This window comes from Rhineura floridana, chromosome 10 (genome assembly GCF_030035675.1).
Source record: "Rhineura floridana isolate rRhiFlo1 chromosome 10, rRhiFlo1.hap2, whole genome shotgun sequence".
Classification (NCBI taxonomy): Eukaryota; Metazoa; Chordata; class Lepidosauria; order Squamata; family Rhineuridae; genus Rhineura; species Rhineura floridana.
In genome coordinates this window covers 23,620,708-23,635,073 of record NC_084489.1, presented here as the reverse complement: position 1 = coordinate 23,635,073, position 14,366 = coordinate 23,620,708, and the positions used below count along the sequence as shown (strand labels likewise).

Here is a 14,366-nt window from a genome sequence, read left to right as displayed (position 1 = left end):
AAATCAATCAGCAGGTTATAAAAATAAAAATTCCACAGAAGTCTTCATGAAGAAGAAAGGTTTGTGTTGCTTTAAAAAAGCTGGAGGGTTGGGTAGGGACTCATTTTTTTAAGACGCATGTTCTATAAGCTTGGTGCCATCACCTTAAAGACTGTCCTGCCACATATTTGAGCTATTTTAGCTAGGTTTCTCTCTAGATGATTTCACTGGATGTGAAGGCACATATGTAGGCCTAAAACTAGTGTGGCCTTCTATACCCCGGATGCCCATGTCGATGATAAGCTTCCTCTCCAGATGTTCCTTGCTGAGGTCACTGACACAGAAAACAGTACTGTGATGTATAAACCAAAATGCATTCTGTGGGAACTGCTCCTCAGTGCCCGTAACATCAGACTCTTGCTAGGACTAAACTGCAATATGAAAATGTGTTTATAAAGTAAAATAAATAATATCAAAGCCAGCTTTACCTGGTCTGCAAGCACCACATGTAGAAGTAGCCAGCTTTCTGTTGGTATTCTGCTCTAGCAAGGAGCTGATTTAGGCCAAAGAAAACATCCTGATTAGGTATTGGTTTCCTAGAAAAGGAGGGAGCTATAACACAATGGCTCTGACTGTGTGTATAACAGTAATTGTTCAACTGCTTTTCTTATGACCTTTCCCTCCTTAATATAATACTTATTGGGCATCATTTCTGCTGCTGGAAGGTTAGTTGTCTCCTGTTACTTTTAGGGTATATGTGAATGTACAGTTTTTGCAACTGGAATAAATTAATTATGTAATGTTTCCAGGGTACTCCAGGATTAAAAGGTGGAAGAGGTGACCCAGGGGCATGGGGTCCTCCTGGACATCTGGTATGTCTTGTTCTAAAAATGTGTACTGCTTTACCTGCATCAGAAACAAATCTCTTTAATTCCCCAAGTTGTTAGATTTCTCATGTGGTCATCTTCGCAAGCAAAAAGTCCATGAAGTCATCTGAAATTTAATCAAGTCATGTTCCCATCTGCAGCCAGCTGGGACTCCTGTATGCAGATGTCTCCCTCCCCAAGGAATCATTGGAACACAGGACTACAATGGCTTTATCAGTTTTGTAGAAGAGGGAATTTTGCAGCTTGCTAGGCAGGGATGAGAAAAGCTGTATTTCCAGAACTTCCCTCTTTTACACAACACTTAAAGGTAGAAGAGCCTTGTCCCACTTTGTATCTGGTCCTTCTGTTGGTTCTATGGCAATCTTGAGTATCCAATCAAAGGCTGCTGCAGTACTGCCCCTCATGGCATATTATCCTACTGAGGACTGGAAAGGAATTAAAAGGCCCAGCATCCTCAAAAGGAAAATGATATGCTGCACACAATTCCCATGATGCTAGCGTACCACTCAGCAACTTTTGATGCCCTCAACTCTGGTGTCCTGCTGGACCTCCTGTCTGCTTTGGCAATTGGGAGCACTGCTGTCCAATAGCTCTGTTCCTAAGTGCCAGATCACTTTCAAAATGTCTTGTTTGGGAACTTTTACTCTGTACCATGACATCTATGGTACAGAGCGCCACCGGACTAAATTCCCACCTTCTCCATGCTATTTATCATCAATATGAAAACACTAGAAGACGTTGGGGGCATTTTTACATCCATCAAATATCTCAAAAGGTATTATATCAACCAATTAATCAAGTAAATGTGGCAGTTCTTTTAAATCAGGATCTCTGAAAGCATTTAACCATGGCTAGGGTTAAACTTAGGGTAGGCATAAGGTGCTGTCATGGTGAATGCTGTAGAAAGAAAGGGAGCAATTTGCATTAGAGAAGAAAAGAGTCCAAGAGGGTATTCAAACCTGTGGGTATGCCTGAGCACTTAACCATGAGTAAGAGATCAGAAAATGTTGCACCTGAGATAGTGAGATAATAGGCTTATATGTTATGGCACCACAGGGGACTCTAAAGAAAGTCTTATATCAGACAAATTTCACAAGCTCAAGAAGGTGACCTTCAGTTCAGCTTCTAGTTCTCTGATCCCAATCTTCTTCTTCTAGGGGGCAAAAGGAGCAAATGGTCTGGCTTCATTTTCGGTATGTATAACTGGAATGCATTATTCATGCCATTTCCCCACAAACTTTCTGGGAGAAACTCAGGATGTCCATATATGGTTTTCTCCCTTTGTATCCTCATAAATTATTATTTTTTATTTTGCAAATATAGCAAAAATAAAAAGAGATAGTTCACATTCACAATAAAAATAACCTATCAAATATATTAATATAAGCAGTCCAAATGAGAATGACGATTATAAGCTCTACATTCAAATGTAGAAAGTGCAACAAGTTCTTCAGACCATTGAGTAGCGGATGGTGGGTGTTTGTCCTTACAACCTTGAAGTCTCTTTGCAACCATAAAGGTTCACAGGTTCCACTTTTGTTGTCCGTCTGTCAGTTCCTACACGACAGGAATATAATTTAAAAGTGGGTGAACATCCATAAACATCGAGGATTTTTCCAAAACAACATTAATATGAACAATAATTAAGAACATAAGAGCCTGCTGGATCAGGCCAGTGGCCCATCTAGTCCAGCTTCCTGTTCTCACAGCAGCCAACCATGGGAAGCATGCAAGTAGGACCTGAGCACAACAGCACAGAGGGGAGACCTCCTGCAGTTGCCAGCAGCTGGTATTCAGAGGCACACTGCCTCCAACAATAGAGGTAGAACATAGCCATTGTGGCTAGTAGCAATCAATAGCCTTATCCTCCACGAATTTGTCTAATTCTCTTTTTAAGCCATCCAAGTTGATGACCATCACTGCCTCTTACGGGAGTGAATTCCATAGTTTAAATATGCACTGTGTGAAGAAGTACTTTCTTTTGTATGTCCTGAATCTTCCAATATTCAGCTTCATTGGATGTTACTGAGTTCTAATGTTATGAGAGAGGGAGAAAAACTTTCCTCTGTCCACTTTCTCCATACCGTGCATAATTTTATACACCACTTACATAGTTTCTGACCAGAAAGAAGACACCACAGGATGCAACCACATCATATGCCTCAAAAAGGCATCAGCAGCATTGCCTCACCAGCATCTATCTGAACTGATCAGTTCCTTCCTATAAAGGCACTGTGGAGTCCAATATATATGGAACATCATTTTTTGTGTAATCACAACAATTTTATGAGGTAGGATGGCCTGGGTGATGGTAACTGGCTTAAGGTTACCCCGTGATCATCATGGCTGAGAGGGATTTAAACTTGGGTATTCCCAGACCTAATTTAACACTCTAATTATTACATACTGGCTCTTATCACACATTCTGCTGAATAATCATTTCTTCTACTAACAGTAAATGTATCTATTTTCATTTTCTCCCCCAGCCCTGTGAACTCATTGAGTATGTGCGTGAACACAGCCGTAAGTACCTAGTCTTGGATTTTGATACTGAAAGGAGGAAGAGTGTCTTATATAGAAAGACACGTTAATCTGTTGGCAATTACAGTAAATAATGGGGCTGAAAACTTTAATTGGTTCAATTGATAGTTTACCAGGTGATCCTTTGGCATAATGTAATGTCAGTCCTATATACATGCAGAAGCAAAGTCAAAAGCATGAACATAGCTGTAGAAACAAAAGCTATACCAAGAGCCACTTTCACAACACCCTTAGGCTGCTTTCACACTGCACTTTATTCCATTATTCTGACAATTTCTTACCTGGTAATTTGCGCATTGTATTTGATCTTTCATATGACACACAAGCTAGGTCCAGAATTCTAATGGAATGTAGTGGAAGTTTAGCGCTAATTTCCGTGATAAATGATACCAGAATTAATCTGTTAGCAAAGCTGGGAACCCAGAAGATTGCAGGAGTGTTTCGCTAGCTGCAGCTGCTCACGTGACAGGCATCCCAGCATGCAATGCAGTCCTGCCCTTTAGTCACGCGTGGGGGGGGTTGCCTGATGAACGTTGTACTGGTATTCCAGCATCGGTGCAGAAAGCAGCAGCATTTCCCACACACACCTCTGTCTTGATACAACTAAAACAATATAAAAAGTCAGATCCTAAAGGGAGAGGGCTTGCATAAGGGACGAAAACAAGCCGTGTGAAAGACAGTTGCGTGAAATGCCGGTATATTGACTGAAAAAGCTGCTGTTCCTTAACACAACAGGCACTGCAGTGTGAAAGGGATTTTAGAAATTGGGACAGAAGCGCTACCTTTTCAATCCGTTAAACTAATGCAATCAGCTCCATGTGTGAAAGGAGCCTTAGAAACGGCTACTATCTGAGCCTATGAGACCAGTGTAATTTGCCCTACTGGTATAGTGTTATACTCTGCTGGCACAGGGAGCAGAGAGGGTTAGAAACAATGCTATCCTGCTTAGCATGCATAAATCAAAAATAAGATTGCACCGTTAGTCCACAAGAGGTTTACTAAATTTAGTAGGGTCCAAATTAGTTGAGAGCACCCATTTTAATTGCTGGGGGTGCAGCTAAGTGCCTAATGCTTACATCTGAGGCTCTTCTTGTTTTGGTATACTACTGTAATAACAAGAAAATATTAGAAATGGCATCTCATTTTATGAAGACTGAAGCTTTAGCATGTTCAGTATATCACCTATAGGAGGTTATGGTGATATGAATTTTTTATTTCCATTTCATCAATTAATTAATTAATTAATCAGCTAATTAGTAGATTACTGTACAACTGCATATTATTTAAATTAGTTGAAAGTCCTAATAAACAGTTTTGTAGCAGAGTTAGGGAATGTTGTCCCTATCTTCAAGAAGGGCAAAAAAGAGGAACCTGGGAACTACAGATCAGTCAGTCTGCCATTAATCCCTGGGAAAATTCTGGAGCAGATTATAAAGCATTAAATCTGTAAGAACCTTGAAAACAATGCAGTGATTACTAGAAGCCAGCTTGGATTTATCAAGAACAAATCCTGCCAGACTAATTTTATATCATTTTTTGGTCGGATAACCTTTCTGGTAGACTGTGGAATGCTGTGGACATAATTTGTCTTGACTTCAGCAAAGATTTTGACAAAGTGCCCCATGATATTTTGATTAGCAAGCTAGCTAAATGTGGGCTGGATGGAACAACTATCAGGTGGATTCACAGTTGTGGCCTAGGGCCGAAATAAGACATGGACAACAGCTTCTGGGTTAAAATAATGGGCCACTTTTATTAAACCAAATTCAGTTAGAATAATGGACCTGCAGAGGGGAACTTAAGTGCAGGAGCACAGGTGGATCCACAGTTGGTTACAGAATCATACTCAAAGAGTGATTGTTCCTTCTCAAACTGGGGGGAGGTAATGAGCAGGGTACCACAGAGCTCAATCCTGGGCCCAACGCTCTTCAACTTTTTTTAATGACTTGGATAAGGAGGTGCAGGGAATGCTTATCAGATCCGTAGATGACACAAAATTGGGAGGGATAGGTAACAAAATTCAAAGTGATCTTGATAGGCTGGAGCACTGGGCTGAAAACAAGAGAATGAAATTTAACAGGGATAAGTGCAAAGTTCTGTACCCAGGAAAAAGAAAGCAAATGCACAATTATAAGATGGGGGATACTTGGCTCAGCTATATTACATGTGGAAAGGATCTTGGAATTGTTGTTGGTCACAAGCTGAATATGAGCCAACAGTCCAATGTCCCTGCAATAAAGGCAAATGCTATTTTAGGCTGCATTAACAGAAGTATAGTTTCCAAATCGCATGAGGTTTCCCTCTATTCGGCACTGGTTAGGCCTCGTCTTGAGTACTGTGTCCAGTTCTGGACACTGCACTTTAAGAAGGATGCAGACAAACCAGAACAGGTTCAGAGGAGGGCAACAAGGTTGATCAGGGGAGTGGAAATAAAGCCCTGTGAGGAGACACTGAAAGAACTGGGCATGTTTAGCTTGAGAAGAGAAGACTGAGGGAAGATATGATAGCATTGTTCAAGTAGTTGAAAGGTTGTCACACAGAGGAGGGCCAGAATCTCCTCTTGATGATCACTGAGTCCAGGATATGGAACAATGGGCTCAAGTTACAGGAAGCCAGATTTCAGCTGAACATCAGGAAAGACTTCCTAACTGTTAAAGCGGTATGACAGTGGAACCAGCTACCTGGTTCTAGAGGTGGTGGGCTCTCCAACCCAGAGGCATTCAAGAGGCAGCTGAACAGCCATTTGTCAGGTATGCTTTAACCTGGATTTCTGAACTAAGCAGGGGGTTGGACTCAATGGCCTTATAGGCCCCTTCCAGCTGAACTATTCTATGATTCCATGACTCTTTCCACCAACGATCCTTTTTATACTGCACAATGTTTGCATGAGATACAATTTGACCTTCAAGATCTTGGGGGAAGGGGTGGGTGGGCTCTGATAATTGAGAGCTTACATAAAAATATATGCACATGAGTTCTGTCATTGAAACTGATCATTTTGCATTATAATTTCTACAGTATATTTCTATTCTGCAATCTTTACAAACTGTTGGAAATTTGGAATGGTATTCAGTGCTATTCCTATTCAGAGTAGACTCACTGAAGTTAATAAACATGACCAACTTAAGTTTACTAATTACAGTGGGTCCACTCTGAGTAGGAGTTAGTTGAATACAACCCTAGGAACTAGAAGTCAACCTTATTATCCAAATACACACTGCACAGTAATAAACAGAACTCCTGGTGGAGGCAGTTTGGGTAACTATACCATTTATAACCGAAACGTTCTCCATTTTAAAGTTTTTAAGGTATTATAATTTGGAATCATATGTTTGTCTTCCCTTTTTTTGTTTAGCTTGTTGGGCAGGTGAGTATTGCTCTAGTTTTTTTAAAAAATCCACTGCTTGTTCTGTAAACCTTAGTGAAAATGCTAAGTACAAGCAATATAGAAAGTTATCAAGTGTCAATCTCGATTTGGATAAGTTAATGTAATTCTGCTGTCAGAGTAAGATGTGACACAGAGTTAAGGCAAGTTACAGGATGCTAGACTAGATCCAGTTATGTTTTTATGGACTATCACACAAGGAATTATTAGGGCCATTGTGGCATCCAGGACCACCACAACATTACCCACCCTTAGTTATCTCAGACCTGTGTGCATATCACTACAGCTCATGCTGTTGAATCACTTAGAGATATTTTATGAGAAGCGGTTCATAAATGGAATCAAATAAATAATTAAGGAAAGAGGCATGTTTAACAAGCCTAAAATCAACAAGGTCAGGAATGAGTGCAGGCATACAGAGGTGAACAACAACCGGCCCAGATACTGGGCAGATGAAAACCACAACTGAGGACAGAACTTGGGTCGAAAACATGCTCCAAGATTAGGACAAAGAAAAACAAGGTAAGTCTCTAGTCATTATGGGCCTGGAACTTAGTTGTCTTTACCCTGCATTTCCATAAGCATGCCAACCATTTAATGGCCATTTCACTAACGTGCCCAGGGATGGTCTATTGCTGAATTGAACTGAGAGGATGAGGAAGTCTGCAATACCGGCGCAGTTGAGGCAGTGGACAGAGGCAAGTGTCCATTGATGCAAAAGGAGAGAGAAAGCGGAAGCTGAGGCACAGTCAGCTGGAAAGAGAAACTGAGGCTAACGTGCACAACCTCTGCTACAGCCAATATTGATAGTTCTATCCATATTCCCACCATTTGTTATGCATTTCACTATTAAATATGTATGATGCAGTGCTCAAATTATGGGGAGAAAGGCAGGGGAATCTCTTGCAGAAAACCCATAAGCCCTGCTATCTTACTTGCCACTTTTAGCCAATTAATTCCTGCATACACACATACACACTCTGTAGCTTCCTAAAAACAGTAGCTAAGGGAATCATCACAAAAAATACAGGGGCACTGCTCTGATCATTAAAAACACAAATCAATATATTTTTGTCCCCTGTTGGATTTATATTGAGAACACCGCTTAGTGACAGCACATGTTTTGCATGTAGAAGGTCCAAAGTTAAAACCCCAGCATCTCCAGGCAGGGCTGGGTTAGATCCCTGCCTAAAACATCGTATATTTCTTTATAAGAATGTATAATAATCATTGCCACCTCCACACCAATGCTTTTAAAGCATTGTTCCACATGGCAATACTTGTTATCATTTCTAGCTACTATTATCCAGGCTAAATTAAGCATGTTTTAATTCCTATTTATTGTATTAAAAGTACTTATATTTGGCTGCAAACATTTAGGGCATCATCAAGCCAAAATCCCTACATTGTTTTCTTTCAAAATTATTTTTAACATGCTACAAATGACCTTATTTTGCATTCTAGGAACAGCAGAATGCCCATTGTATCCTACAGAATTAGTATTTGCCTTGGATGTATCCCAAGATACTACACCCCAGATATTTGAACAAATGAGAGAGATTGTCATAGCAATCGTGAACAATACCAAAATCAGGGAAAGCAATTGCCCGGTGGGAGCCAGAGTGGCTATTGTGTCCTACAGCTCCAATACCCACTATCTGATCCGCTTCTCAGACTTCCACAGCAAGAACCATTTGCTCCAGGAGCTTAATGCGCTTTCTTACCAGAGGTCAACAAACAGACGAGACACTGGTGCGTCTATGAGGTTTGTTGCCAGGAATGTTTTCAAGCGAACTCTTCCAAGTGCTAATGTGAGAAAAGTTGCTGTCTTTTTCAGCAATGGCCAATCTGACAATTCAGATGCTATCAACACAGCAGTCTTGGAGTTCAGTGCATTAGATATCCATCCAGCGGTCATTGCTTTTAAAAATATCCCTAGCATCAATCGTGCTTTTGCGGTAAGAAACTGTTCTCTCTTTCTTCTTTGTATTCAGAAGAACTGTCTCAAAAGCTTTACTGTTCGGTAGACCTGATATAATCGTTTAAACATCAATGAAGTTTTACGTATTTTATTATTGTAATTAGCATTGTGCTGAAACCCCACCCTTTATTTTTATAAAACTCCCACCTCCGCCCCTTGCACAAAAGATGCTGGAATATTTCTGTGAAATTTCTCAAGAGAAGGCAGGGGTTTAAAAGGACATCTTAAAAAAAAGTTTTGTTATTCTCAGGGTCTCTAAGGCACCTTTCTTTGCTGCCTGTACCATTCAGTAACATGATATAACATCCTGCTGTGGGCCTTCTAGGAAGCACAGGCCGGCAGGGAGACTGCAGAGAGCAGGAAATGATTCTAAAAAGAAAGAACACAACACACACACTTTTTGGCCACCTTCTACTGTCTTAAAGTAAGCCTCCATGTCCCTCCCCAAAAAATATGGCGGGGGGAGGGAGAAACTGCCAAAATTATTGGCCAGCCGTTAGTGTAACTGAGTAGTTCACTTGTGCACAGACCTAGGTCACTGCTGCTGCCACTGCTAAGCCTTTTTGAACACTGAGCACCTGGATGCAAACTGAGGTTTTGGGTGGGAAGACTGATCTAACGCAGGGGTGGGGGCCACATTTCCTTCCTTTTGGGCAACCTTCCCAAGGGCATCACTCCAGTAGTGGGTGGGGCCAGAGGCAAAAGTGGGTGGAGCAACAAATGAAAATGTTACCATTGTACAGTAGGCTAGTTTTGATGTACACTCTTATACCCCTCTCTGTCCTTGACCTAGACAGGCAAAAGGCATTATCAGAGTTCAAGGACACATACTAGCCTGGCAAAAACACTTTGGTACAAAGCAGGGCCAGTAAGGGATGGGGGCAAAATCATCTCATTTGCACTTTCTGAAACAAGATGCAAACTGAAACACAGTTTCAAAATGCATATTTCTCCAAACTTTGCAGTTCTGTTCTCCAGCCAAGTAATGTGTAAAAAAATGCACATGCTAGTGTAAAGTGTGCATGTAAATATATCGCTGAAAAAAACTTAACAGAAATGCGGTATATTAGGGAAAATGGCATACAAAAATGTGTATATTAGGGGAAATGGCATACAAAACGTGTATATTAGAAGAGATTGACGCACAAAATGCTGATCACTTTCCATGAGGATTTTCTTTTTTTTAAAAAGTCAAATTGATGTGGAAATGTGGACAGCTGAACTTAAGAGTAGAAAAATGAGAAACTGAAAGAAATCAAAATTGACATATTCACCCATCCATTCCCTAGTGTGCATTGGCCAGTGAGTGGTGTGTCCTGGAACGAGTTCAAAGCGACAGAAAGAGAGGCCTGGATGGCTGCATTTGGGCCCTGGGACTGAGGTTCCCCACTCCGATCAAAAGGGTGTCCAACAATAAGTGTAGACTGATGTCATTAGCATGGTTATGCTAATTGTTGGGGACTAAATGAGCTCTTGCATCACCTTGTGCTCTCCTAGTAATTACATGAGGATACCCTCTCTGCTGCCACACAGTTCTTGACAGGCAACTGGCAGTGCCCCCATCCACATAGACTATGTCTTCAGTTGGAACTTCTGGAATATGTGAATGTAGATCCCACACATATTCTAGAGAGGATGAGATTCTGCACAAGATGCTGAATTCCCAAGAGAGGGTGGGGGTGTTCTTGCTTTGCTGAACATTGTGGTACACTGTGACAAGAGGCAATGTACAAGATCTACACTCAGCAATTGGATTGGGTAACACACAAGGTTGTTCTAACCTGACTTTGGTGTGTTTTGGGACCCAGAGTACGTTGGTATTGTGTGCTTCATGTGTGCTGGACAGAGGCTGGATTCTTGCCCTAATATCTCTCTTTACAAGTTGTACATTAACTCTGATTATCTTCACTAAAACTATTGATCCAGATTTTAAAGACTTGGTTCTAAATAAAAATGTCTTATGAAACTCAAAGAAAATGAAATATCTAGAAGCTTTTAGAGAGATTTACCTCAATTAAAACTGATGGAAGGGTTGTCACTGAGGAGATCAGCTGTTATGCCTTTGGTGTGAATTATTGGTTAAACTTTATTGGGCTTTATTGGGTTAAGAGGCAGAGAGTCCATGTATACAACAGCCTAAGAAGGTATGACTTTACAAATGCTCAAATTAAGCACAAATTCCTGGCAAGAATTTCCTTTTACAAACACACACACACACATACCTACAAATATTTTATTCTTTCAGATGGACGACACAAGACTGTTTCAAGTTATTAATATTCGCCCAGAGAGGGATTATATTCCAGCCCTACAAAGACTTCAGTTGTGTGTTCTTTGCTATGGTAAGAGCACATGAAAATAACATGAGAACCAGCTCTCCAATCACAATTTCTCTTTTTCACATTGTATTGTTAAAATGATTATGTATCAATTTGCAGACAAATGCAGACCAGAGAACTCTTGCCTCCGTGCTGAAAGCTCCCTTCCTCGTGCCTATGTGGATGCTGCCTTCATTTTGGAAAATTCAAGGAAAATAAGCCCTGTTGAATTTAAGAAACTGAAAGATTTCCTAAGCACTGCAATTGACAACTTCAACATTTCTGCTGCTCCAGAGACCTCTTTGATAGGTGACAGGGTGGCTGTGGTGAGCCATGCTCCATTGGAATTCAGACATCAAATACAGGAGAGTCCTGTAAGGACTGAGTTTGATTTTGTGACTTACAGCAGTAAGAGACGAATGAAAAGGCATATCCAGGAGTCTGTCCAGCAGCTAAATGGAGCAGTTGCTGTCGGGCATGCCATGCAGTGGACAATCAATAACATATTTTCTGAAGCACCCAATCAGAGAAAATACAAGGCTATCTTTGTTGTTTCTGTTGGAAAAACAAGTCAATGGGACAAGAAAGTGTTGACGGATGTGACCCTGAGAGCCAAGTGCCAAGGCTATGTGCTGTTTGTGCTCTCATTAGGGAATGAGTATGATGATACAGAACTTGAAGAACTGGCAAGCATGCCGCTGGAACATCACATGGTACAGCTTGGCAGAATTCACAAAGCTGAACTTGGATATGCAGCAAAGTTTCTCAAACCATTTCTACGCCTTCTCAAAAGTATGTTGTTGCACTGTTGCTGCCTTTGCTTTGTTTGTAGAGAGCTCAGGGAAGGAACACAGCAGAGAGGTGGAGCATCTACATTGCAAGGCAAAGATCTCAGGTTCAATCCCCAGCATCTCCAGAAAGGACTGGGAGGGAACCCTGTCTGAAATCCTGGAGAGCCACTGCCAGTTAGTGTAGACAATAATGAGCTAGGTGGACCAATAGTCTGACAATAAGGCACCTTCTTATGTTTCCATGAGATGCAATGCTGATATTATACCTTTTGATTGTCTACAAACATCTACAATATAAAAATGGCTGAAAGCTTTTCTTTTCAGGGGAGACCCCTAAATCCTTCAGGATGACAAGAGACCATTTCAGCCCAATATTTATTCCTAATCTTTAATGAAGCATCAGGCTGGACCAGGAAAAGGAATACATGCTTAGAAATAAATGTGCAATTGAATATTGGGTGAATGAGTGGTCTGATGTTAAAATATAGTTGGCTTTCAGATATGTGGATTAAAGTGAGCTTTTCACAGTGATAGCATCTATTATTTAAGGTTGTAGTGCCATGAATAGTTTGTTTGAATATGATTCCTAGGCCAAATAATGCTGAAGAGTTGACTTACAACGTTTGCTAACAGCATTTCTACCGGTCCCAGTGGAGTCACAGTCATGCTATTCATGAAACCCTACACGAGCCCATTTAATTAGCAATAAGAGCACAATTTAAAGCCCTTAATGGAGTCTTTGAATTGGTTTCCTTCCATCTTGCACAAGGAGGATGACTATGGAAAAAGAGGGATGGAAAGGATTAAGCACATATTCAGGTCACAGGTTAGCTTGAGTTTGGCAAGCCTCAAGATTGTCCTTGCTAAACTTTGGTAAGCCTGTGATCAAAACACATAGATCACAGAACCTTTTGCATGCCTCAACTTCATGAGCATCTTAAGAGAGCCAAAGGAAAAGTGACGGGGTAATTCCACAGCAATTGGCTTGTTGCATTATGGTTTCCAATGGCATTAATCATGTAAACTATTATCATGGGTAGATGTTGTGGTTTGTGGTAAAATGCATGATCTGCATGTAGAAAATCCTGGATTCATCCTCTTGCATCTCCATTTAAAAGGTTTCCATTAAGGATCTCAGGAAGCAAAGGTGGGAAAAACCTGTACTCGAGAGTTTGGAGAATCATTGCCATTTGAAGTAGATAGTGCTTACTGAGATAAACCAATACAAATAACTGTTGATATCTAGGTGGGGACTGAGGAGGTGGGGGCGCTAGGTGTCACTGAAACAATAAAGCCTGCTTCTTCTGGCACAGGATAAAAGGCTACCAGTTCTCCCAACCTTGTCTGGTAAAAATAACTGCAGTTTTGCTCACATCATAGCTTCCATTTTGGGATACCATTTCCCATATTGTACCATTTGTCTCGACAGGTGAAATCAACAGCTATCCACAAACACAGCTCAGGAGAAAATGTGCAATAATCAACACACAGAGACCTGTGTATATTCCACAAAGAGCCACCACGTGAGTTTGTTTCCGCACAGTCTTGTATGACCTGCTACAGTAGAACAAATATGTGTAGCCAAAATTCTATAGTTTTGCAGCCCACTCATGTCCATGAACTACACTATCATGAGAGCTGGCACATACTATGTTGGCCTTCAACTAAGAATATTTGGATTGCAAGTCTAGCTCACCTAAGGCTTCACTTGCTTTGCACATATGGTCTAAGAGTTTGTGGCCATGTAAATCCATTTTATTCTTAGCAAATGAAAGTTTATTATTTGTTCTCATTTACTTTGTTAGTCAGCAAACTAACTGGGCAAGTTGGTGGCCAGTTTACACCAGCATAACATTAGTGTAACTTAATCAAGATCCTGTGTACTCCCACTTTGAGGAGAAAAAACAAGCACTACAAAAACCACAGAATAAGCTGCCTGCCATGCCCCTAACAGTCAGAGAAATGCTGCCAATTCCCACCAATCATGGGTGACAGCAAAGCCCCGCCCCATCAGCTTGGTACTGCCCCAATCCATAGCTATCCCTATCTCCATGAGGAGGTGATAGCCCAAATGAGGTGGTGGAACAGGCTCAGGACTGCCAAAATGGTCTTTACGCTGGAACAAGATCAGGACCCTGGACAGGACTCCGGTTGTTGGAGTCAGAGATAGGTGCAAGAGTTTCAAGACCGCAGACAGCAGTCTTGCAGGAAAGAACAGGAAGGGAGCTTGTTGCCCCATTAGTGGCTTGTGGCAACCACTAAAGCTTTATAGTCTGGCCTGCGGGGTACTCATGGCAGCTGAGAGACTCATATATCATGGTAGCTTGATCAGGCCTCCTGGAAGTTTTGCAGAGCCTGAGTATCTTTGCTGGAGCTCAAGTGGACTCAAGATAGAGATGTTGTAGACACTGAACCCTGTAGCAGGGAACCCCCTGCCCGCCTCCTATTCAGAGTCCCATCCTGAGGCAAGTTAAGGTGAGTGAC

At 41.2% G+C, this 14,366-nt stretch overlaps 1 protein-coding gene across 4 annotated transcripts in view; it reads left to right on the top strand.

The window, feature by feature from the left end:
* LOC133365555 (collagen alpha-6(VI) chain-like) overlaps nt 1-14,366 on the top strand; it is a 106,055-nt gene that overhangs the window by 88,546 nt on the left and 3,143 nt on the right. For all 4 annotated transcript variants that reach the window (XM_061587624.1, XM_061587623.1, XM_061587621.1 and 1 more), the window contains 8 exons: nt 789-851; nt 2,024-2,059; nt 3,353-3,389; nt 6,763-6,774; nt 8,257-8,750; nt 11,019-11,115; nt 11,212-11,883; nt 13,312-13,405. In XM_061587624.1, the coding sequence (XP_061443608.1) occupies nt 789-851; nt 2,024-2,059; nt 3,353-3,389; nt 6,763-6,774; nt 8,257-8,750; nt 11,019-11,115; nt 11,212-11,883; nt 13,312-13,405 (1,505 nt within the window). The remainder of the gene's footprint in view (nt 1-788; nt 852-2,023; nt 2,060-3,352; nt 3,390-6,762; nt 6,775-8,256; nt 8,751-11,018; nt 11,116-11,211; nt 11,884-13,311; nt 13,406-14,366) is intronic.